General features: G+C 34.1%; 1 protein-coding gene across 2 annotated transcripts in view; it reads right to left on the bottom strand.

The window, feature by feature from the left end:
* Nucleotides 1-24,814, bottom strand: part of ATRN (attractin) — a 239,148-nt gene that overhangs the window by 35,171 nt on the left and 179,163 nt on the right. For both annotated transcript variants that reach the window (XM_074274223.1, XM_074274222.1), the window contains exon 25: nt 19,251-19,312. In XM_074274223.1, coding sequence (XP_074130324.1) covers nt 19,251-19,312 — 62 coding nt within the window. The remainder of the gene's footprint in view (nt 1-19,250; nt 19,313-24,814) is intronic.

Below are 24,814 nucleotides of genomic sequence, written 5' to 3'. Positions count from 1 at the left end.
AAAAATCTGAAAAGATTTCATGAACTAATGCTGAGTGAAGTGAGCAGAATCAGAAAAACACTGTATATAGTAATAGCAAGATTGTTTGATGATAGATTATGTGATAAGATTTAGCTCTTAGCAATTTAGTGATCCAAGGCAATTCCAACACACTTTGGACAAAAATGCCATTTGCATCCAGAGAAAGAACTATAGAGCCTGAATGTGGACTGAAGCACACTATTTTCATATTTGTTGTTGTTTTCTCATGGTTTTTCCCTTTTGTTCTTATTTTTCTTTCCCAACAAGACTCTTATGGGAAATGTTATACATACATATATATGTATATATACATATATGTATATATACATATATACACACACATATACATATATAATTATATATATGTGTGTATATATATATATAATTTTAGCTATATGTATAGCTAAAATTATATCAGTTTGCTTGCTATCTTGGAGGAGGGGGTATAAAAAAGGAAGGTATAAAGAAGGTATAATTTTGGAACTCAAAAATCTTACAAAAATGAATGTTGAAAACCATCTTTACTTATAATTGGAAAAATAATATATTGCTAAAATAAAAAAAAAAAACCTCATCCAGAAGCTCATAGAAAATAGGAGAACAGCAAAAAGTTATCAGACTGTGCATACCCTTTGATCCAGCAGTATTATTACTGGGCTAATATCCCAAAGAGATCTTAAAGAAGGGAAAGGGACTTATATGTGAAGAATGTTTGTGGCAGCCCTCTTTGTAGTGGCCAGAAACTGGAAACTGAGTGGATGCCCATCAGTTGGAGAATGGCTGAATAAATTGTGGTATATGAATATTATGGAATATTATTGTTCTGTAAGAAATGACCAACAGGATGATTTCAGAAAGACCTGGACAGACTGACAGACTTAATGAACTGATACTGAGTGAAATGAACAGGACCAGGAGATCATTATACACTTCAACAACAATACTATATGATGATCAATTCTGATGGACACAGCCCTCTTCAACAATGAGATGAACCACAACATAGCATTTCCACTCCCTCTGTTTTTGTCTGTCTGCATTTTTGATTTCCTTCTCAGGTTAGCTTTATTTTATTTCTAAGTCCAATTTTTCTTGTGCAGCAAAATAACTGTATGGATATATATACATATATTGTGCTTAACATATACTTTAACATATTTAACATGTATGGGTTTGCCTGCATCTGGGGGAATGGGTGGGGGGGAAGGAGGGGAACAGTTGGAACAGAAGGTTTTGCAAGAGTCAATGCTGAAAAATTACCCATGCACATGTCTTGTAAATAAAAAGCTATTTAAAAAAATAGGAGAGCAGACTATGAGACAATGCAATGCAAAACAAAATAGCTTCTCAGCACGTCCAACCAATGGTCACAAACAACGAGTGGACAAGCTCTATGAAAAAGGTAGTAGATACTCATTATAGATTCCTGTGAAGTGAATGATAGTAGTAGCAACAAGTTCATTTTTTAAAAAAGATTGTTTTCAACATTTATTTTTATAAGGTTTTAATTTTCAATTTTTCCCCCTATCCAAGATGGCAATCTGATATAGATTATACATGTACAATAATATTAAACATATTTCCACTTTAGTTGATACAAGGATCTTTTACCTCTATGCACTCACTCATACTATATTCCTGGCCAGCCATGCCCTCATCTCCACCAGATTCTCTTCTTATAAAGCTAATTTCAAGTGCTACTTCCTCCATGAAGCCTACCCAGAAGCCTACTACCCCCTCCTCTCAACTAGTCACTTCTTTCCTCAGATTTTCCTGGATCACTAACTCTGGATCTCTCACATCAATTTGCTCCATTTTTGTTATGATCTTTGCGTGTGGAGTATTTGCCTCTGTCAACTTCTGGAGGGAAAAGGCTGAGATCATTTTTCATCTCTCAAGGCCCAGCATGAGGATTTGCAAATCAAATCAACAGTTAAACAAACACCTACTATGTGCCTGGGGATACAAAGAAAGTTCCTGCCCTCGAGGAGCTTACATTCTGATGGAAAGCTCTTTAATAAAGGTCTGTTGAGTAGTAATAGAGCTGGTTTATACACTTATGATATGTATAAACTTTTTAAACTTAAAGTACTTTCTGTACATATCTTCAATTGATCCTCATCACAATCTTATAAGATTAGAACAAGTATTCACTACTACTTTTTTTTTTCTCCTGAGGCAATTGAGGTTAAGTGACTTGCCCAGGGTCATACAGCTAGGACGCCTTAAGTGTCTGAGGCCACATTTGAACTCAGGTACTCCTGACTTCAGGGCTGGTGCTCTATCCACTGCGCCACCTAGCTGACCCTGATTAACTTTTCAAAGCACTATTATATGGTTTCAAAAAAACCAGGAAAGACAAAATCAATATAACATACAGTAACTTAGAAATTCTCCATCATTCTCAACCTAAGTTTTCTTGTCCATCAACAGGGCCAAAGATCCACTTATCTTGTAGTTGAAAGAATACTAAATCTCATCTCAGGAGTCCTGAAGTCCTCACTTCTTATAGTAACTGGCTGAATGTCATGAAGTCCTACATTTCCTTTTCTCTAAAATGAAGTTGTTGGATTAGAGCAGGAGTTCTCAACCTTTTGTGGTTATGGACTCTTTTGGCCTTCTGATAAAGCCTATGAACCCTATGTCCAAATAATTTTTAAATGTATAAAATAAACTACATAGGATCACAAAGGGCTATGACTGTACTGAAATAGTTAACAATATAATTTTTTAAAGGCAAGTTCATCAACCTCAAATTAAGAACCCTTGGATTAGATGATGTTTAGAGTCCCATTCTTCCCTAAACTTCTGTGATTCTATGATCTCTGACTAAAAGCTAAGTCACTAAGCTCAAAAGCTTATACTTAGAATAACAATCAAATTTCCCAGGCCAACCTCTATCCTCCAAGTTTTGCAGGTCTTCTTAGTTTCTTTTAGTTGAATATAAAATTCCTACTTTGGTTGATATGTGTCATCTATAAAGACTATTCTTTAACTCTTATTTCTCTCCTAGGTAAGGGACAGCATCATATGACAAAAAAAACCCCAGCACATTAGGAACCTTCGACTAAACCTTGGCATTTTATTAGATGTTAACATATAGCACTAAAAAAGTGACAGTTTTGTTGGGGAAATGCAATATATTAGATATTAAAATCTGAAAATTTTAAAGATTCTCCTTTGATCATCAGATCTCAATGTCAAATCATTCTGATGAAGTGATAACCATTTAAGTGTTTTATGCATGTTATTTTTAATGTTTTGGTACATTACAATTCTCAGAAACTTCTCAGAAAATTATAGTTGAAAACACATGAAGGTAGTCCAGTGAATCTCAATGATCACTATTGTTCAACATCCCAGTCAGGGACTTCAACTTCAATAAGGGCAGAGATTCTCTTGCCTCCTTCTGTAGTCCCAGGGCCTGGCACAGAGTAAGTGATTAGGAAATGTTTATTGACTAATGCACAGCTCACCAGCTACACCTGATGCCTGATCACCTGCCTCCTTAATGTCATTCCTAACAAGAACAGGCCCATGAACTAATTCCCACTCCATTCTATAGATACACAACCAGGAGTACACAAACTTTGCCCCTTTTTACCTAAAAAGATTATCAGAATCCAGAATTCCCTTAATTTCCAAAATACCTAATCTAGGAAAGAGAAAAACTGAAAAATATCTTTTTCTTTCAGCCTTATCTAGCGAAAACTCCAGATAATGTTTCTAAACCTGAGATGAGTAATTTTCAGGAATTTATTTTTTTTCAAAAGACCATATGCCCTGTGGGTTGCAGATTTATAGCAATAAACATTATAGTTAGGTGACAAAATCTTTTAATGCCAGAGAATTACTGTTGAAAAGGTTAAATTTTCCCATGGGACTTAAGTTTTCATTTGCCCTGAACCCTAAAATAAACATTTGAGAAGAGTCTAAACAATACTTGTTCTTTCTTAACCTTTCAGTTGTTTTTTCTGGTGGGAAAAGTGAACTTTGGAACAAAAATCTTTTTCATAATCAGATTCTTTGATTGTGATCAGGAGAATTTTCTTTGATTCATGGGGCTGGATTATAAAATAACCTCTAAGGTTCCTTCCACCCTCTTAAAATATATCGATTTTGCTTTTTCCAATTACATGTAAAATTTAAAAAAAAATTGAGTTCCAAATTTTCTTCCCCTTCTTTCCCCCATTGACAAAGAAAGCAATTTGATATAGATTGTACAAGTGCAGTCATGCAAAACATGTCCATATTAATTACAATGTGAAAGAAAACAGATTCTTCTACAAAAAAGAAAAATAAAGTTTTTTGTTTTTTTTTTTTTTTTTAAAAAGCATGCTTCAATCTACATTCAGATTCCATTAGTTCATATCTTTCTCTTTTGTCAGACAGCAAGATAGTCACACAGGTGTTTGTGGCAAGTACAAAACACAAAATCTGCCTAAAGAACTAAATATACATGTAAAGGCTTGAACATGTAAAGGCTTCCTACAAGAAATGCATCTCCAGAAAGCTGTATTTTGAAGAATAAAATGTTTATAATTGGTGAAAAAAGAGAAAATTATTGTTCACAGTAAAAGTTAATTAGCAACTATGATATTCTTATTCTAAAGATTTTTGCACACTCAAGCTACTTGAGATATTCCTCAGTAAATCATTCCTCAGTTAAAAAAAAAAAAAAAAAGACAGATGCAATCTGTAATATAAACCTTTAAACATTATCCTGTAATAGTTTATTTTATTTCTTTATTTTTGCATTCATTTGCTAAAGATCCATAACATTTAATCAGATGCATTAGAAGTTTGGAGTGATACTTGTTTTGATTTTGTTTTACGGGATCTTTTTTTTTCCCACAGTGTGGTGAAAATTTTGTGGTGGAGGCTAGGGGATACCATTGCTAACTCTTACTGAAAAGATAGAATTAATATCACTATTGACATAATGATCTGTAACATACTTGTGTCAGGGCTTTTAAACATGAGCTACTAAATATATGATCCTTCAAGAACTGGAACTTAAATCTCTCAAAAAACAAGTTTAGGTTGTGTCTACTGTCACAATTTTTTTTTTCCTTTTCTTGGGAGGGGAGAGGGAGTTTGATGTGGATTTCACTCTATTTACAGAATTTAATGCTGCATATATTAAAGTAACATATCTGGCATAGTTTGAGTAAGGATTAAATTTAATGGAAATGTACTCATATTGTGAATTTTGCTTTGATGTTTTAAAAATACAATATTGTCAAAGATTTAGTATTAATGTAGATGAGGAAAATTTTTTCAGACGGATGAAATGTATAAGATACAGATATGTAAAGATTTTAATGAAAAATTATGTACAACTTTCTGTCCAATAATGGTTCTCATTTGGTAAATTCTATCAGTTCTTTTTCTGAGATAGATAGCATTTTTTATCATAAATCCTTTGGAACGGTTTTAGATCACTATATTGTTGAAAACAGCTAAATCATTTATAGTTGATCATCCTCCAATATTGCTATCAGTGTATATAACATTCTCCTGGTTCTACTCTACTGACTTCACATGCATCTGTTCTTATAAATCTTTCCAGGTTTTTCTGAAATAATCCCACTCATCATTTTTTTATTAGCACAAATAATATCTCATATTACATTCTTATACCACAACTTGTTTAGCCATTCCCCAATTTTTTGCTATCACAAAAAGAGCTGCTATAAATATTTTTGTACATATGTTTTTCCCTTAAAAAAAAAAATCTCTTTAGATCACCAACCTAGTAGTGGTTTTGCTGAATCGAAGTTCACAGCTCTCTGGGCATAGTTCAAATTGCTCTTCAGAATAGTTGTATCAGTTCACAAATCAGTAGTGTTCCAATTTCCTCACATTCATTCAACATTCAGTATTTTTCTTTCCTTTATATTAGCCAATCTAGTAGGTATGAGGTAATACCCTCAGAGTTGTTTCATTTTCATTACTCTAAAATTAGTAGTGATTTAAAGCATTTTTTTATATGACTATAGATAGCTTTGATTTCTTCTTCTGAAAACTGCCTATTTATATTTGATTATTTTATCAATTGAGGAATGACTTGTATGGAAAGGCAAAGGTTGGAAAAGATGAAGAACTACCTGAAACCAGCAGCCCAGAGCCCCATACTTTTTAAATGAAGTGAAACATGACTGACTATTGGGATTATGTGAAGACTTTGGCATAGAAGCCATTCACTGACTTTCAAAAGTACAAATTTCATCCAAGACCTAATAGAGAGGAGCCCAGGATTGAACTCTGACCAAAGAGCACTCTAAGCAAGGTAAGTCATTGACCCAGGCTACTGCATTTTAAATCAAAGTCAAGGTCCTAAAAATCTCTGCTTCAAAGGCCCTTAATTCTTTTGTCTCTTGTATTTTCTCTTTATTTTTTTAAAAGGGAAGGTATAAATTTTTCTTATTCTACCCTAAAGCATATAAATTACAATCATTTCCATTACTCTAATGTTCATTTTATTGCATTCATTCAACAGTGTTGGTATATTGTGTGCAGGGCACTGTGCTTGGTGTTGCAGGAGACAGAAATGTGTCTCCTGCTTTCATGGAACTTACATGAATACTTTATATATGTAATCAATTTTCTGCGCATTTCTTTTCTTGCACCCATCAGTGATATCCTTTTTGGACTGTCCATGTCTACAGGTTTTGTGGGAGTTTTGTATCTAATGAACTGGATATTGGTATTTGTCACACATGAATTCCTGGAAGACAGTTTTTTTTTTCTCCCCCCAAAAGTACATTTTCTATCTAGAATGGAGAGCATTATATCTGGAAGGTAATTAAATGGGTAATCAGTCTAACCCATCATTTTATAGCTACTACTAAGTAGCATTTACACATCACCTTAGGGTTTGAGAAACAGCTTAATTCACTTTATCTCATTTAATTATGACAATAACTCTTATGGGGTTAGTGCTATTGTTATCCCTGTTTTACAGGTAGAAAAACTGAGGCTGACATTTATTTGCCCATAGCTAGAGACTAGGCCAGGATTTAACTCGGGCCTTGATGACTCCAACTCCAGCACTGTCTACTGCACTGAGCTGTCTCATATGAGGAAACTGAGAACCAAAGAGTAGAAGAACCCTGTTCATTTGTCAGTCCTTCTCTTACTTGCCTAGATAGCAGAATTTGGTGAATATTCAAAGCAGTGTATCACAGATTAAAATCTAAATCTACTCAGGAAGAACACATTGATGATTGTCTCGTAGGCCATGATTTCTCCCTTGCTTCCAGGGTATGCTTCTTGAATAAATCATCAGATTGAGTAAGGATGATGAGACTCAAGATTTTAGAGTATTCTTATATTGTAAGCAGTTGTACATGGACCGACCACTTTCTTATCTCCATAAGATTCCTTGAGCCTAGCAGCATGAAAAAAATAAAACAAAGCAGCGAATGCTGTTCTTTCTTTGCAACTACGCCTTTAGAAAATAAGACATGACTTCACTAAGACTGGGAAGATTATTTTCTCTTTAGTTTTCATTCAATAGCAACAAAGAGGGGAGCATTTTTCAGCTTGATTTTTAATCTCTTCTTTCTGGATTTTATGTTAATGGGTATTACACTAGGGAACCACATCTAATAAGAGCAAATTTGTGCCTTCAATTAGTTCTCTGAAAATTCTACTCTAGTCTATTACTATTGTGGTTGTTTTTTTTCCTTAGCAAATATTTTGGTGCATTGCAGATAAAAGATAATGAAAGATAACATGCAGTAATAAAGATGCTAGGAATTGAAAAAGAAAAGGCACTAATATGATGGAAATTTGTTTTGCATGAGATTTTTTTTTTTTTTTGGTGTGAGAAGAAATTTTGGTTAGATGAATAATGATAAGGGTACAATGAAAGAAAATGCAAAGAAGCAAGCAGAAGGATGTTTAGAAGGGGACAGAGTAAAGAGGCAGTGTTGGTATAGCATGTTCAATTTAATATTTATGCTATATATATGTATTATATATATTATAGTTATTTATGTATCATATATAAGCATATATATATATATACATATATATATATATATATATATAAAAGAAAGCTGTACATAATAAGAAATCCATGGTTATACACTATCTATGGAAATATATAATATGTATGTAATTTATTTCCAATAATTTGAAAATGTACATAGATCTATACATAAAAATTTGTTTAAAAAAAAAAGTTGTGTTTGTTGATATTTGTAAGGTTATAGAAAAAAATAGGAAAAAAAGAAAAAGATAAAAGACAAGGAGTGAAGATAAAGATGGAAAAACAATAAGCTAAAGGAAAGAAAAGTAACAAGATAGCTGGGCATTATAGGACTGAGAGCCAAGATTCAAACAAAAACAAAGAAAAAGAACCTGTGTAATAGAGAAAATAGGATTTCTGAGGAAAGTGAACTAGTCTGGGAGTGGGGGTGATTGGTTGCTGCTATACTGCTACTGAATGTGTTAAGGGCACTGAAGCTCAAGTTTACCTATGGGACATAAATTAATCACAGATGGCTAAAAGTCTTAAGTTTCCACAACAGAAATATACCACTAAATACAGTGACAGGGAGAAAATGTAGGACAGGAAAGAACTTTTAGAACTATTCTGCAAAAACAATCTTTCTAATAACTTTTACATGCAATATGGCAGGAGCTGAGGAAGAGGAAGAGATAAGATTCCCTTTTAACTGAATACACAAAATGATTCAAAAGCCAGTTCACTAACTTTTTTGGGTTTAGCTTCAGAAATGGAGGGAAATTGAGTGTAAACTGTGAGCATTGTTTTGTTTTGTTTTGTTTCTCTTCTCAGATTATTTTTACCTTCCGAATACAATCCTTCCTTTGCAACAACAACAAAAAAATTCAGTTCTGCACATATATATTGTACCTAGGATACACTATAAGATATTTAATATGTATGGGAATGCCTGCCATCTAGGGGAGGGGTTGGAGGGAAGGAGGGGAAAAACTCGGAACACAAGGGAGTACAAGGGAAAATATTGTTAAAAAAAAAAAAAAAAATTGCCTAGGCATATGTACTGTCAAAGAAAATATTATAATTATAAAAATTAATAAATAAATAAAAAAGAAAATAAAAAGCTTTTAAAAATTAAAAAAAAAAAAAAGAAAAAAAAAGAAATGGAGGGAAATTATACAAGAAAAGGAAGTGTTATAACAAATACCTGAATAAGTATGAGAAAAAGAGCACTTCCCTGGGCTCAGCCTGATCTACCCCTTCCTCCAGAGCCCACTGGGAAACAAGGACCAGCAACCACATATATAACAGGAGGGCTAGAGAGAGTATCAGCCTTTAGAGGGGATCCTGAAACTTTAAAAATCCTTAAAGAAGAAAAATCTCTTTCAACTTTGCCTCAGTGAGGGACCCCACCCCAAAGGACACACAATTTCAGCCTTGTTATCTGGATGGGGTCGGCTCAGTCCTGAAACCCATTGAATTCAATTCAAATTCCAGCTCAAGCTGAAACCCAGTGATGAGCCAACTTGGGACTCCACTCATGAGTTCCCTTCAGCTAACGCTCCCATTATAAAAGAACCAAACTAAAATCCTCTTTGCAGAGGACTGCCATCCTATGCCATGTTTGGGATGCCAAGGGCCTCTGTCCACTGGAATACTTTTTCCAATGCCATCTTCTCTTTATCTTCAGCTATTTCCTAACCAGACTTTATGCCTCTCTGTCAGGATTTCTTGACCTTACTTCCAATCCCCATAATAAACCCTTTTATCAATCTAGGTTTTCAGGTCTGTAAATTCTTTTACAGAGAACCTCCACGCCACCAGAAGGGAGTTCCCAAAACTCCCTATCCTTGCACTGAATCCCAAGGGGTTGCAGGGGAGCAAAACCTCTCCATTTGGTTCCCTGAACCCCAAACCTGCCACTAGACCTTATCATTTAACTCCCTGACCACCAGAAACCCTAATTTCATTTTGGTTCCCTAAATCTAAATCTAATCAAGCCCATTTCTTATTCTACTTTCTTTCCTAGTCCACTCATCCCTACCCCATTATGAGGAGAACTGAATGGCGACTCTACTTGGACCCTTGGGTCTATTTTTCTTTTCTCACAATAGTGGTTTTAGCGATATAGCAGCCTTTTAGTGATAGAGTAGACATGGCGACTCTGCTTTAATAAGCAAAAAGTTGCAATTCTAAACACTCCAGTAAGATGGAGGACATTAGGCTTTCACATCTGTTTTATCATTACATTCATAGTGTGGCATAAAACAAAACAATGAACCTACAACTTCCTGAATAGATGAATGGACGAAGGCCAATATATAATCCATATGAGAGCCTTGTTTTATAGCTTTTTTAGAGCATTTATGGGGTCTCTTAGGGGGAAAAAGTTACTAGTTTAGAGACATAGTCTATAATTTGAGCACAGAGGTTTCATTGACTTCAGTGGGCAGTCTGTAGCACTGGTAGGAAATGCAGAGTCCAAAGTTAGCATTTTAAATATATCCCAATTGAAAATGTAACTCAATACTAACCACAGAATAGGTCTGAAACCCCAGGAAATACAATGCTTCAATGTCTAGGCTATAAACCTTCAATGGGCCACTTGTAGCTACAAATGCAAATGCAAATGCAAAAAAAAAAAAAAAAAAAGTTTTTCATTAAATTTAACATTTTATGAAAACATAATTTATATTAGTAGTTTTTGAAAAACCTCTTCTGTCTCCAAATTCAGAAAATGTAGAATACATCCTTTAAGTGAACTCTCCCAAATCCAGCAAATCTTTTGGTTTCTTATAAAGGCCTCAGGCAAGCTGCCCATTACAGGGGCTTAATAATATTTAACTGTTAGCAATGACATACAAGTTTAGACAATATGAAAATATAGATAAATAGAAGTGTACATTATTTTCTCCTTTGCACTTCTTCATGGAATGTTAAAAAATATAAATCAAACACTACACCCCAATAATCAATGGTTCTGCCTACCCTGTGCTCACTTCCAGTAACCTTTACTGTGCATTAAAAAAAAAAAAATCAACATATCCAAACACCCCCACCAGAAAATGATCTAAAAAACATAACAAATATTGAAAGTTTTCAATGGACAGTGGGGAAAAAAACCATTATTTTTAGAAAAAACTAATGATTGTGCAAGAACTAAAACTAAGACTAAAGTTTCTAATGCAATAGACAGAAGAGAATATCAGTCCTGATGACACATCATAAAGTAAGAAGTACTTTATGAGTTTCAAAGGAAGATCTAACCACATATTATTGTGCCATAATTCTCTTTTATTATTCTATCTATTTCCCTAAATTGTCCTGCCTCAGTTTCCCCAAATCGTTCAGTCTCAGTTCCTAATTGTTCTGCTCAATCTTGCAACACCAGCTTCCTTCCCTCCTAATCATCAGGATGTTTGATAAGGAGAAAGATCTTCTATCTTAGACATCATGACCCCAGATCCTCCCTACTTATCAAAATGTTCTGTGCCTCCTTCATTCTGTCATAGTTCTTCTTAATCCCAATTTGTCATAATGTCCCCAACCCTGTCAGAACTGGACTGATACTCCATTCCCACTCTCAGTGCTCTAACTCCTCCCCTGCTTCTGTCTATCCCCTGGTAGCTTAGAGTCACATGCATGCATATATATATATATATATATATATATATATATATATATATATATATATATATAAAGAACTCACATCCCCAGCTGGGTGCTGAATTCTTGGAGAGGATAGTCTCATTTAACCTTGGGGGCAGAATGGATTCTGCTCTGCCTCCAGTGAATCACTCTTTCAAATAAAATATTAAAAACTCTTTAATCTCTATCTTGCCTCAGTTTCTCCAGTATTACACTATTATACCATAATTACAGTTCAATTGAGTGGTTTTATTGGGGTATTTTAATCTATATTAAAATACTATAATAAATCAGCAGCAGTTGCTGGGGTGGAGGATAAACTGATTCAGAAAGATTCTAATTTAAATGTGGCCTCAGACACATATTGACTGTGTGGACCTGGGCATATCACTTTACCTTTGATTATCTTAATTCATTGGAGAAAAAAATGACAAACTGCTCCCACATATAATAATTATACACATGATTTGGTCAATTATACTTTTCCTACAAAAGTATACCTCTTCAAAAAAGATTAAGGCAATTAGGTGACTGAAGTAGATAGATAGAGCCCCTGGCTCTGGAGTCAGAAAGTCTTGTTTTCAAAAGACCTATAAGGTGTATAGTAGTAGGGCGAGTCACATCACCTCAGCCTACCTTGATTTCCTTATCTGTAGAATGGAATGCTCCAATTTTATGATGGGATAAAATAAGGCCTAGATGAGAAATAAGTTGCCCAGGATCACCAGAGTAGTAAGAAGCAGGACATGGATACTAAGACCACAGAATTTTTTTTAACTCCGTGTCATTTTGTCCAACTTAGAATAAAGCTTCACTGTCTCCCTAAGACAGAAGTCTTTTAAAGCGCTCTGTCAGTATTAAGTTATTTTGTACCTTATTGCTTAAAGTCATCAGGCCAGTAGTTTTTAAATTCTTTAACGGGCTGTCTTACCATCCACACACCATTACATATGAACAAAACATTGTTTAAACAGTTTAAACTGTTTAAATACAGCAATTTCCTCCCAATTACCTAACTCATTTATAAGAAGATTGAAGCCAGAGTCAGGTAAATTATCAGTTCCCCACATTATAATACAATTATATCTGTTTAGCTATCTGAAGAGAATGTTATATAGGAAGAAAATCTCCTTTAAATCAAATACATGATATAGCACCAAATCTATTTTATTATTTCCCTTTCCCCAATTTCCTATCATTACCATTCTATTTCATTTAAAAGACATTTATTAAGCACTGCTAGGTATCGGGAGAAAATGATTCCATAGAATTATAGACCAAAAATAGAAACACAGGGGCAGCTAATTGGTGCAGTAGATAGAGTATCAGCCCTGAAGTCAGGAAGACGTGAGTTCAAATCTGGCCTTGGACACTCAACACTTCCTAGGTGTGTGACCCTGGGCAAGTCACTTAATTCCAATTTCGGAAGGAAGGAAGAGAGGGAGAGAAGAAGAGGATGGGAAGGACAGAAAGGGGGGGGGGGAGTAATAATTACTTGTTACAAAAGAGGACTTTTCCTTGTCAGAGAGAGGAAGAACTGGGAGTGGGGAGAAAATGGGTACTGAAAGAAATGAAAAATCACGAAAACTAAAAAACACCAGTGAAACAAAATACACAGAGAAAAGAACAGAAAAATGTTAAGAAGGGCAGGACAGTTTTGTTAACTAATATATTAAATTTCATATACATTAAAAACTAAATAACAGAAGCTCACAGCTTATACATATTTATACAATTTGTATATTTGTAAGGTCATAGAAAAAATAGGAAAAAAAGAAAGAGATGAAAGACAAGGAGTAAAGAGAAAGATGGAAAAACAATAAGCTAAAGGAAAGAAAAGTAACAAGATAGTTGGGCTATCTTGACTAAGAGTCAAGATTCAAATGAAAATAAAGGAAAAGAACCTGTAATAGAGAGAAATAAACAGGATTTCACTTACAATTCTCCCTGTTTTTTTGGATAATGAAATGTTCATATTTTATTAAAAACTCATAATAAAGAAAGAAACTTTAAAAGTCCCCTTAATTTCAAGTAAATTAAGTACTTTCTTAAATTCCAGTATCCAAGACTTCATGAGGGAAGACATACCTTGCTCTCTTTAAATCCAAAAGTAGATGCAGAACATCTAAAGAGTATATTTTCTCCCAGTAAACAAAATTTATATTCTAGTGTGAACTCCAAGCCAAGTTATATTGCCTGCAGTAAGCCCTGGAAAAATCCAGTTTTCTGGGAGAGAAAACAGTAAGGAAAAAGGTGGCAGGGACTTCTCATCACTGAGTTGTTTTAGTTGTGTTCGACTCTTGACAAAGATACTGGAGTGGTTTGCCATTTCCTTTTTCAACTCATTTTACAAACAAGGAAACTGAAGTAGATGAAAGGATCATAGGCATGTCTGTCACAAGAAAAAGTGATTGTCCTAGATTGCACAGCTATTGTCTGAGGTCAGATCTGAACTCAGGAAGATGAGAGTTCTTGACTCCAAGTCTAGTGTTCTATCCAGTTGGCAGGGACCAGAAAACAACATTGATCCTAATAAGCTGAAAATACTATTTCCCTATTTCCAGTTCCTCATCTATCAATTTCTGAGCAAATGCCTACATTTACAATGCTGAGATACAAATTGTATAAATTACTTATATGCTGTAGTACACAGTAGAAAACATAATTACTAAAGAATGAGACCTCAGCTGAAGGAATATCATTTATACGATTCTTGCTATGTCAACCACATAAGAAAAATTACTAGTCTTTCTGGTAAAAATCCACTGGGTTGTATGTGTATGTTTAAACTTCAATGTAATTTATTTTCCTTTTTTGATATTTGAACTTGTGAAATATTTTCATAAAGAAGTGACTACTTGGTGTTTTGAACAGTTCAAAAAGGATCAAATAATTCACTGTGGTAGACCAAAAAAGCTGAGGGATTAAGTATCTAAAATGTATGATCTGGAACAAAACAATATTTGCAGGTACTTAGAGGTGGTTTTTTCCCTTTCACAGCTAGAAATTTCATTTTGAAAGCTTGGTTCTTTAAGGCAGATATTTTATAGCCCATTTCATGTCTTGGGAACTAAGGCTCAAAAAAGTTTTGTGACTTCACTAAGGTCATAAAAGCTAATTAGAGAAGATATAGCCAGGATTAAAACTCAGAATTCCTGAGGTCTAGTCCAAGATTTTTTCTATTAAACTTTTTCTTTGTTGATCTTTATGCTGTCTGAATGAGCAGGGAAATGGTGCCAAGGTATTTGTAGAAGAAAAGGAAATAAGAAGGGTATAAATAATCAAGTGTTGATTTAAGCTTTGGCTCATAGTCATTCAAAACTATTTGTGAGATATGGTTTTACTCAGACCAATTCTGGTAACTATGCCTTATTGGCAAAATAGCATTTGGAGGAACATATACACAAATACTTCAATGATTAAATGACTTATTTCCTTTGATAGTATTTACTAAATTTTGGAAGAATACAGTATGAAGTTCATTTATAACTCAATCCAAAGCAATCATTTTGGGGTTACTCATTGAAAAATAGATCTCCTAATTGCCTCGAAAAATTCCAGATACCAAGCAAAATTCTGTCTTCTCTCGTACCCTCACTCTTTCCAGTTGAAAAGAAAAATAAAAATGTTATAAAATATAAATATTATATTATGTATTATATAATAAATTACATATGAATATAATATAAATATAATATAAAATATAAATGTTACAAAATAAAAATGTCTGTTATAAAAATACATAACAAATCTCCATAGTAGCCATTTCCCAAAGGAAATATCTATATCACATGTAGACATATAATAAACAGATATAATGTAAAAAAACACACAGAAAAATATAAATGCAAACATAACTTAATACTCAAAGCTAAGCAATTATAATCAATCTTGTTCTGAATCAGAGAGATCTGAGCTCTCTGAGGAGGAAGTAGCTGTTTATTCGTCATGGAATGATAGTGTGAATTCACAGGTGCCATCACATTAATTCATCCATAAAGGATTTCCTAACTTTCCTTTCTCTCCCCTCTACAACCTTAACATATTCCTCTTCCCCTTTTTTCCTATTCTTCTAAGATCAAGAAGATATAAGAGAACCACTCTCAGGCCCTCTAGCTAATTAGACTCCTATGACCACTAATACACTTCATAAGGGCACAAGTATCATCTCTTCATATCAGAAGGTAATTTATACTTGTTTGATCCTTTTATGATTATGTTTTATCTTTTTCTATTTGTTTTAACTTTGAGCTTGACTTTCAAAGTTTCACCAGGAATACTTGGAAGTGCTCTAATTCATTAAAGATCCATTCCCCCTACCACCCACCTTTCAATTATACTCAGTTTTTCTGGGAAGTTTTTCTTGGTTATAAGTTCACATACTCTGCTTATAAAATATATTCCAAGGTCTCAGCTCCTTCAAAGTGGTTGATACTATATCCTATGTGATCCTGACTGTCACTTTTTGGTACTTGAATTTTTCTTTCTAGTTAATTGCAGTATTTTTTTTCTTTGACCTGTGAGCTCTAATTTTGGCTAAGATGTTCTTTGAAATTTTCATTTGGGACTTCTATGAGAGCTGGAGAATTTTCTTTTAATGATTTCTTGAAACAGAATGCTTATTTTGGTCATGGCATTCAGCATAGTTCAATGATTCTTTAATTTTTTCTCACTGATCTGTTTTCTAAGCCATTTGTTTTTGATATATATTTATATATGTGTGTATATATATATATATATATATATATATATATATATATATATATATATTTTTTTTTTTTTTTTTTTCCTTCTTCAGTCTTTTGACTTTGTTTATAGGTTCTTAATACTACTAGGTTGGACTACTATATTTCCATGCTTTCATGCCTTTATTTTCTCTCTATTCTTTCTCCATTTTTAATTTTGCAAGAATCATTCTTACAAACAGATTTTTGTCTTTGCATCATTCATTTCTTTTTATCTATAACCAAGTCTGTGTAGTTCACTATTGTGTATCTAGTTCACTACTGTTTATCTAAGAAAATTCAATTTCCTTTGCTTGTCTTTCAAGGCCCTCTAGAACCTAGTACCATTCTACTTTTTGATAGCAGATAAATGTCAGATTTATCTGATATTGTTCTGCCCCATTCAAACTGTAATGTTTCTATATCCCCACTGAAAATATTCTGGTTTTTCTCTCTGTGAATTTACTCATGCTATTTCCTATACATAGAATATTCTCTACTTGCCTGTGCAATTTCCATCTTTGAAAACTGAACTCAAAGGTCACATCTTCCATGAGGTATTTCCTGATAACCTCACAATATTAACTTCTTTCTTTCCCACCCAAATTTATCATAAAACTTTATTTTGCTCACTCTCTAAAGCATTTGTCATATAAAATTTTATGTTAAAGTTAAAGGATGGTCATAGAGTGATGAATTTTTCAGCCTTGTCATTTTTTAAAAGACCAGTTCTTAAGCTGTCAAAACCCCTTGGAAAGGTAGGATTTAAGTAGCCACTTACATTTATGAAAACACAGATGTTTTAAGGACCAATCCTTATAGCGTATCTAAATTTATCTCTTTGACTTCTACCCACTGATCTCTGAGGTCTGCATTTTGAGACCAAGTCTAACAAATTCACACCTTAAGGTCCAGGAGAGTAAGAACTGCATATTATTTAAATTTTGCATCTTTATCTTCACACATAACATAATGTGTAACACATACTAATTTCTTAATAAATATTTATTGACTGAATGAATAAAGTCCTAATTCTGGTATTCTAGCTTAATTGAAACTTTTAGTACCATACACAGTTACAAAATTTCAAAAGAAAGTAGGATAATGTTTAATATATATTGGATTATATGTCATCTAGGGGAGGGAGTGGGGGGAAAGGGAGGAACAGAAGGTTTTACAAGGGCCGATGCTGAAAAATTACCCATGCATATGTTTTGTAAATAAAAAGCTTTAATAAATTTTAAAAAAGAAGTAGAATATGGATAAGATGGGAAGAAAGAGCTAACAAATTAGAGTGCAAGGTACTTGTACAGGGAAGAAAAACAAGGGACCAAAAATGGAGAATGCTCAGTCAACATGGGATCTTTTGGAAGAATGTTGTGAGGAGAAATAAGTATTGATGATTACATGAGCCTTAAGGAATGGAATGGAAGTCAAAATGATTTTAAAAGCATGCTTTAAGTTTAGCGTAATCCTTTTCCACTTTGGCAAAAATTCAATATCTTAAAGTTGGTATATAAGAAGGTACAGACAATGCTATACAAACAATACACAATGAAACTATCTTTGGGATATGGAAGTTATAAACTACTACACCAATTAAGCTTAAGTAAAACTCTTTAAGAACTTAAGGGAGAAGGTAATAGGCATTTATATGGTGCCTACTGTGTGTCAGGCATTGTGCTGAGCACTTTACAAATATATGATCCTTACAACAATCTGGAAATATGGATACTGTTGTTATCTCCATTTCTGAGATGAGGAAACTAAAGCAATCATGTTAGGTGAGTTGACCAGGGTCACACATCTAGTTAAAGAATCCTAGATTAGATCGGAATTTAGGTATTCCTAATTCCAGGTCCAATTCTTATCTACTGTGATGCCTAGCTGCCTAGATTACAAAAGGAACTATACCATCTGCTGACAAAGAAGTAGTCAAGGAAAGAAAGAGCAAACTGAATTGTACTAATTTTTTCTTGGAGTTCAAGTAGTGAGAGTATGCAATACTCCTTCTAACTCAAAACTTGTTACTGAGGTTTGATTTCTCTGTCCAATCTTCTGTCCCATTTAATGGGCATCTTTAGAGGAAGTAAAGTCCTGAATAAACTCCCAAAACCATTTAATCCAGAAAAATAATTTCCCTTTTGATAGTCTAACAAGCCTTAGATCTTCAGAAAGTGCAAGTAATAATTTTTGTGTGACTCATTTTGTATGAATTTTAATGTATTTTATTTATGAGTAAACACACACGCACACATGTATAAAGAAATACACATACATAAATAAAAAGAGAATGAAAAGACTTTCAGTGTCAGGGTCTCTTAGTCTTACATTGGACTTCCCTGACTCTGCTTGACTTCTGTTAAGAGAGGTTGCTGATAATTAGAAAACTTGATTTCTCTGAATTAGAGAAACTGCAAATGTTCTCAGATTTTGCATTTTAAAGATCACCTTGAAATATATGCACATTTATGTTATTAAAAGTGGGAATACTTTCCCTTCAACTGAAGAAATATCCTAATCATTCAAAATTTAGAGCAGGTGGGCTCTTTCAAGTTATGAAAAACTGAGACACAAACAAAATTTACAAACCATTTTTCTATAGGTATCTTCAAGGAAGTTATTCACATTCCAAAAAGCTCCTTCCTTTATAAAGGAGAGCAAGCAGTTTTCAAATTGGGTTGGATTTATTTTTGTCTCCTTTAAATCCCAGCTCAAAACATCCAATTTTCCAAGAACATACCTACTCTATACATTAAGAACCACCTGCCATGGAAATAAAGGGTAATTATTCTTTTCTTAATTAAAGCCATTCTCTTTAAGAACCCCAATTACCCAACATCCAAACAGCAGAATGTTTTAGTATTCAGAAATACAAGTACCTGAAAAAGGTCACAAAGAACTGTACCAGGTCCATAAAGTTGCTGTGCTGAGAGAATGCAATCTGCAAAGGAAAAACAAACAATGTATATTACTCTTCTAGAAAGGGTAATGCAAATAGGGTCAGCTCAGCATTACCATTCTTACTCACCTCTGAACAAAAACAAACTAACATCAAAATTGAAGAAAAGATGTTTTTAGGGAAAAATAAGTTAATGTTTCAAAGTTTTTAAATTCTATTTAAAGTTTTCAAAGTTTTTTAATTCTATTTAGTTGCTACCCCAAATAACTGCCTTCTGTTCTAAGCCTGCAAAACAACCTACTATATATAGCTCCCTACATACCCCATTACAAAATCTAAACCCCTCAATGTGGTATTTCAAGGATATCTATAAGTAAATGATTCCCTCATCACAAATTTCTTCTGACTCTCATACTCAAGACCTATATCCAAATGATTCCAACACCTCCTCAATGAAATATATTGATGCCAATTTTGTACCTTTACATATATCTTATTACTTTGGTCAGACTTCAGTGCTTCAATCTCTCCCACTCCCCAGAAGACCCCATCATGTTTCCACCACTAACAGTTCATATGTTTTCCTAGTTTTTTCAAATGCCAGTTCAGTCTTCCTCTTCCAGGAAGCCCCCCCCCTCCCCAGATCACTCTCTTTGACTCTAAGCATTCCTGTAACCTAGAAACTTAGACAAGCAGTTACTATCAACAGTTCCAGTTTCTTAAAGTAGTGATATGAGAAATTATCAATTTTGCAAAATGACAAAAAATTGTTAACATTTGCATATTATGAAAGCGATGCAAGAAACAAAAACAAAGATTTTGTCTAACAGCTACTTTCCTTCTTAGTCTTAATCTTAGATTTCTTAGTAATAGCAGGTAATGACTTCTTAGTCATTACATTAGTTATAATGAAAGTACTCTGGAAATAGTATCGTGTTAAAGAATGGAAGTTAATAGAAATAGCTCTAAAAATATGGTTATAGCTTTTTATTTTTTTTTTTTTTTTTATTATATATATATATATATATATTATAATATTATCCCTTGTATTCATTTTTCCAATTTACCCCCCCTCCCTCTATTCCCTCCCCCCCGACGACAGGCAATACCATACATTTTACATGTGTTACAATATAGTCTAGGTACAATACATGTGTGCGAATATCACTTTCTTGTTGCACAATAAACATTAGAATCCGAAGGTACATGCAACCTGGGCAGACAGATATTAGTGCTAACAATTTTCATTCCCCTCCCAGTGTTTCTTCTCTGGGTGCAGCTACCTCTGTCCATCATTGATCAACTGGAAGTGAGTTGGATCTTCTTTATGTTGAAGATTTCCACTTCCATCAGAATACATCCTCATACAGTATTATTGTTGAAGTGTACAGTGATCTTCTGGTTCTGCTCATTTCACTCAGCATCAGTTGATTTAAGTCTCTCCAGGCCTCTCTATATTCCTCCTGCTGGTCATTTCTTACCGAGCAATAATATTCCATAACCTTCATATACCACAATTTACCCAACCATTCTCCAACTGATGGACATCCATTCATCCTCCAGTTTCTAGCTACAACAAAAAGAGCTGCCACAAACATTTTGGCACATATATGTCTCTTTCCGCTCTTTAGTATTTCTTTGGGATATAATCCCAGTAGTAGCGCTGCTGGGTCAAAGGGTATGCACAGTTTGATAACTTTTTGGGCATAATTCCAGATTGCTCTCCAGAATGGCTGGATTCTTTCACAACTCCACCAGCAATGTATTAGTGTCCCAGTTTCCCCACATCCCCTCCAACATTCATCATTATTTGTTCCTGTCATCTTAGCCAATCTGACAGGTGTGTAGTGGTATCTCAGAGTGGTCTTAATTTGCATTTCTCTGATCAGTAGTGATTTGGAACACTCTTTCATATGAGTGGATATAGTTTCAATTTCTTCCTCTGAGAATTGTCTGTTCATATCCTTTGACCATTTATCAATTGGAGAATGGTTCGGTTTCTTATAAATTTGGGTCAGTTCTCATATATTTTGGAAATGAGACCTTTGTCAGAACCTTTGTTTTTAAAAATATTTTCCCAATTTGTTACTTCCCTTCTAATCTTGTTTGCATTAGTATTATTTGTACAGAAACTTTTCAGTTTGATGTAATCAAAATCTTCTATTTTGTGATCAATAATGATCTCTAGTTCTCCTCTGGTCATAAATTCCTTCCTTCTCCACAAGTCTGAGAGGTAGATTATCCTCTGTTCCTCTAATCTATTTATTATCTCCCTCTTTATGCCTAAATCATGGACCCATTTTGATCTTATCTTGGTATATGGTGTTAAGTGTGGATCCATATCTAATTTCTGCCATACTAATTTCCAGTTTTCCCAACAGTTTTTTCCGAATAATGAATTTTTATCCCTAATGTTGGAATCTTTGGGTTTGTCAAAGATTAGATTGCTATAGATGTATCCTTTTTTGTCCTTTGTATCTAATCTGTTCCACTGATCTACCGGTCTATTTCGTAGCCAATACCAAATGGTTTTGGTGACTGCTGCTATATAATATAGCTTTAGATCAGGTACACTTAGACCACCTTCCTCTGAGTTTTTTTTCATTAGTTCCCTTGCAATTCTCGACCTTTTATTCTTCCATATGAATTTTGTTGTTATTTTTTCTAGGTCATTAAAATAGTTTCTTGGGAGTCTGATTGGTATAGCACTAAATAAATAGATTAGTTTGGGGAGTATTGTCATCTTTATTATATTCGCTCGGCCTATCCAAGAGCACTGAATGTCTTTCCAATTATTTAAATCTGACTTTATTTTTGTGGCAAGTGTTTTGTAATTTTTCTCATATAATTCCTGACTTTTCTTTGGTAGATGGATTCCCAAATATTTTATACTCTCAACATTTGTTTGGAATGGAATTTCTCTTTGTATCTCTTGCTGTTGCATTTTGTTAGTGATATATAAAAATGCCGAGGATTTATGTGGATTTATTTTGTATCCTGCCACTTTGCTGAAATTTTGAATTATTTCTAGTAGCTTTTTAGCAGAGTCTTTGGGGTTCTCTAAGTATACCATCATGTCATCGGTTATAGCTTTTTAAAAAATAAAAAGGGATATATTCTTTCAATATTTATTGAGCATGTACAATATGTATGTCAGTCACTATGATGGCATTTTTAAGAGATTATACGGTGAAAAGGACATGGGATTGGAGGGAAGTCCATAAATTGATATTTTAGTTCAGTCTCAGTTACATATACAAGAACTGTATGTTCTTGAATAAGTTCCCTGACCCTCAATATCTTTATCAGGAAAATATAGATGGTAGACTAAATATTCTTAACCTGGGTTTTAAGTTGTTTTTTTTTTTTAAGTTTATTTTTTAAGTGGTATTTTGTTAACTTTAATGTAACTGGTTTCTGTAACATGCTCTCCTGGCAGTTACAATTACTAGTCTGTCCTAGACCCACCAGAGTACCTTTGACCACTGTCCTTTGCAGTGTGAACTCTACCCGGCTCGCCTCCTCTGAGGCCTTCTAAGGTCTCTGGCCACAATCTCTTGAATCTATAGTTTAATAACCGGTAGCGCACTCAAGAACAGCCACATGTAATCTTAAAAGCCTTTATTATACCTACTCACATAATGCCCTAACTGATGCCCTGACTTGTTGGTTCCCTAGTGAACACCTGGTCAGAAGACCCATGTGTTCACTACCAAAACCCTTACCTCTTTTGGCTATCCATCTTGGCTTGGCCACCCAGGCTGGGAAGCCAGGGTGAAGAACGCCAGGTTAAAAAGAGAGCGACTGTTGCTTGCAGTGGGCTTACATAGGGCCTGTGAGGTCACACACACAGCCAATCAGCGAGAGAGTCACCCATTACGAAGCTATCTCAATATGGCCAGGATCCCGCCCAAGGGCAGTCCTAATATCCACAGAAATTACTTCCGGGCCTCAATCTCCCGATGCGCTGTGGCGCAGCCCATTTAAAGGCCCCTTACAGGTTTCCATCAATCCTACATATTTTATTTTGATTTACTTAAATATAGTTCTGAGAAGGAATCTACTGGGTCCACCAGTATTCCAATGAATCATTGGAACACAAACACAAAACAGATAACGAGTAGAAGATCTAAAAAGTCATTGTTTGTTCTAACATTCTAGACCTCTTATGTCTTATGCTATATTCAGCTCTAACCTAAAACTGAAACCATAAGCTCACACAGCTCTGTGTTGGTATCCAGAATAGTCCATTCTGTGGCTATTAACTTTCTGTTGTCTTACACTTTGGAAAAAATTTAAACGAACAGCTATTGGACATCCTGAGGATATATGCTCCATGTATGTGTAAGATGAGGCAATACTTTAGTAGGAATGATACTTAAAAACAAAACACACACACACACAAACAACTCATACTCTTTTAAAAGCATAAAAGCAGACATTCTTCACAATAAAAACCTGGGACTCCATGTAATTTTATTCATTAAATAGCCAGAATTGTTTCTGAAAGCATAATAACATGGAATCTAGCCTTAGCTCTACTTTTAAACTATAAGATCTTGGACAATTTACTTCTGTGTAGTAGAATATGGTGATATAGTGTAGTAATGGTATAGAAGAATAAATACTGGATTTTAAAACAGAAAATTTAGTTTCACATCTTAGCTTTACTCTTATTCTAGCTATATAAATTTCAGCAAATTTCTTTTGGATTTAAGTTTCAGCTTGTGTATAATGAAGTTGGATTAAGATAATCCCTAAGAATTCTTCCTGGTATGACATTTTATAATATTCTAGATCAGCAAGATAGTCTGGGATGTCACTGAAGCAGGAATTCTCTGAATCATGTTGTGGAAATTGGAAGGTAAGATATGTCCTAGCCAAACTCCTGTCACCTAATTTGGGAAAATAGAGGCCCAGGAAAGGGAAAGTGATTTAAGGTTAGAAAGTAAGCTTCTTGGCTAAGCTGTTTCTAGAACCAAGATTTTTGAATGAGACCAGAGTTTTTCCCATTATATGACACCTTAATGAAATAGCTCTCAGTGAGATAATATTAAATTCTACAGATGTCTCTCAATCAGCCCTAAAGGATAAAGGTACTACTGACAACAGAGCTATGCCATTTGTTTTAAATAAAACACACACACATTCACACTATCAAAATAAACCAACCAAAATTAAAACAAAAGCAATTAGATCTGAGCATCTTCCAAAACCAGATCCTCTCTTGTAAAGTATTGATATGTTCCCCTTTAACCATTTACTCCCATTATAACTTTTTTATCATGGGCATTGGCAGAAGTTGTTCACTGGCTAGGTCATCTTCTCCCTTCCTATATTTCCATAAAGCAATCTCAATCCTAGCACATACTGACTGCTTAAATCCTTCTCTTTCTTAAAGTTTAACTCAGCTGTCACTTTCTCCATGAACTTTCCCTAATCCCTGAAGCTAAAAAGTGATTCAGGGTTAGATTTTATTCACTCTAGATTTTTTTTTTTAAAGTACATTACAACAAAAGAAGCCCATTTTGCCCTCATCAGAGC

The sequence above is a fragment of the Sminthopsis crassicaudata genome, chromosome 6 (assembly GCF_048593235.1).
Source record: "Sminthopsis crassicaudata isolate SCR6 chromosome 6, ASM4859323v1, whole genome shotgun sequence".
In the NCBI taxonomy this organism is placed as follows: domain Eukaryota; kingdom Metazoa; phylum Chordata; class Mammalia; order Dasyuromorphia; family Dasyuridae; genus Sminthopsis; species Sminthopsis crassicaudata.
This window is presented reverse-complemented; position numbering and strand designations above follow the sequence as displayed.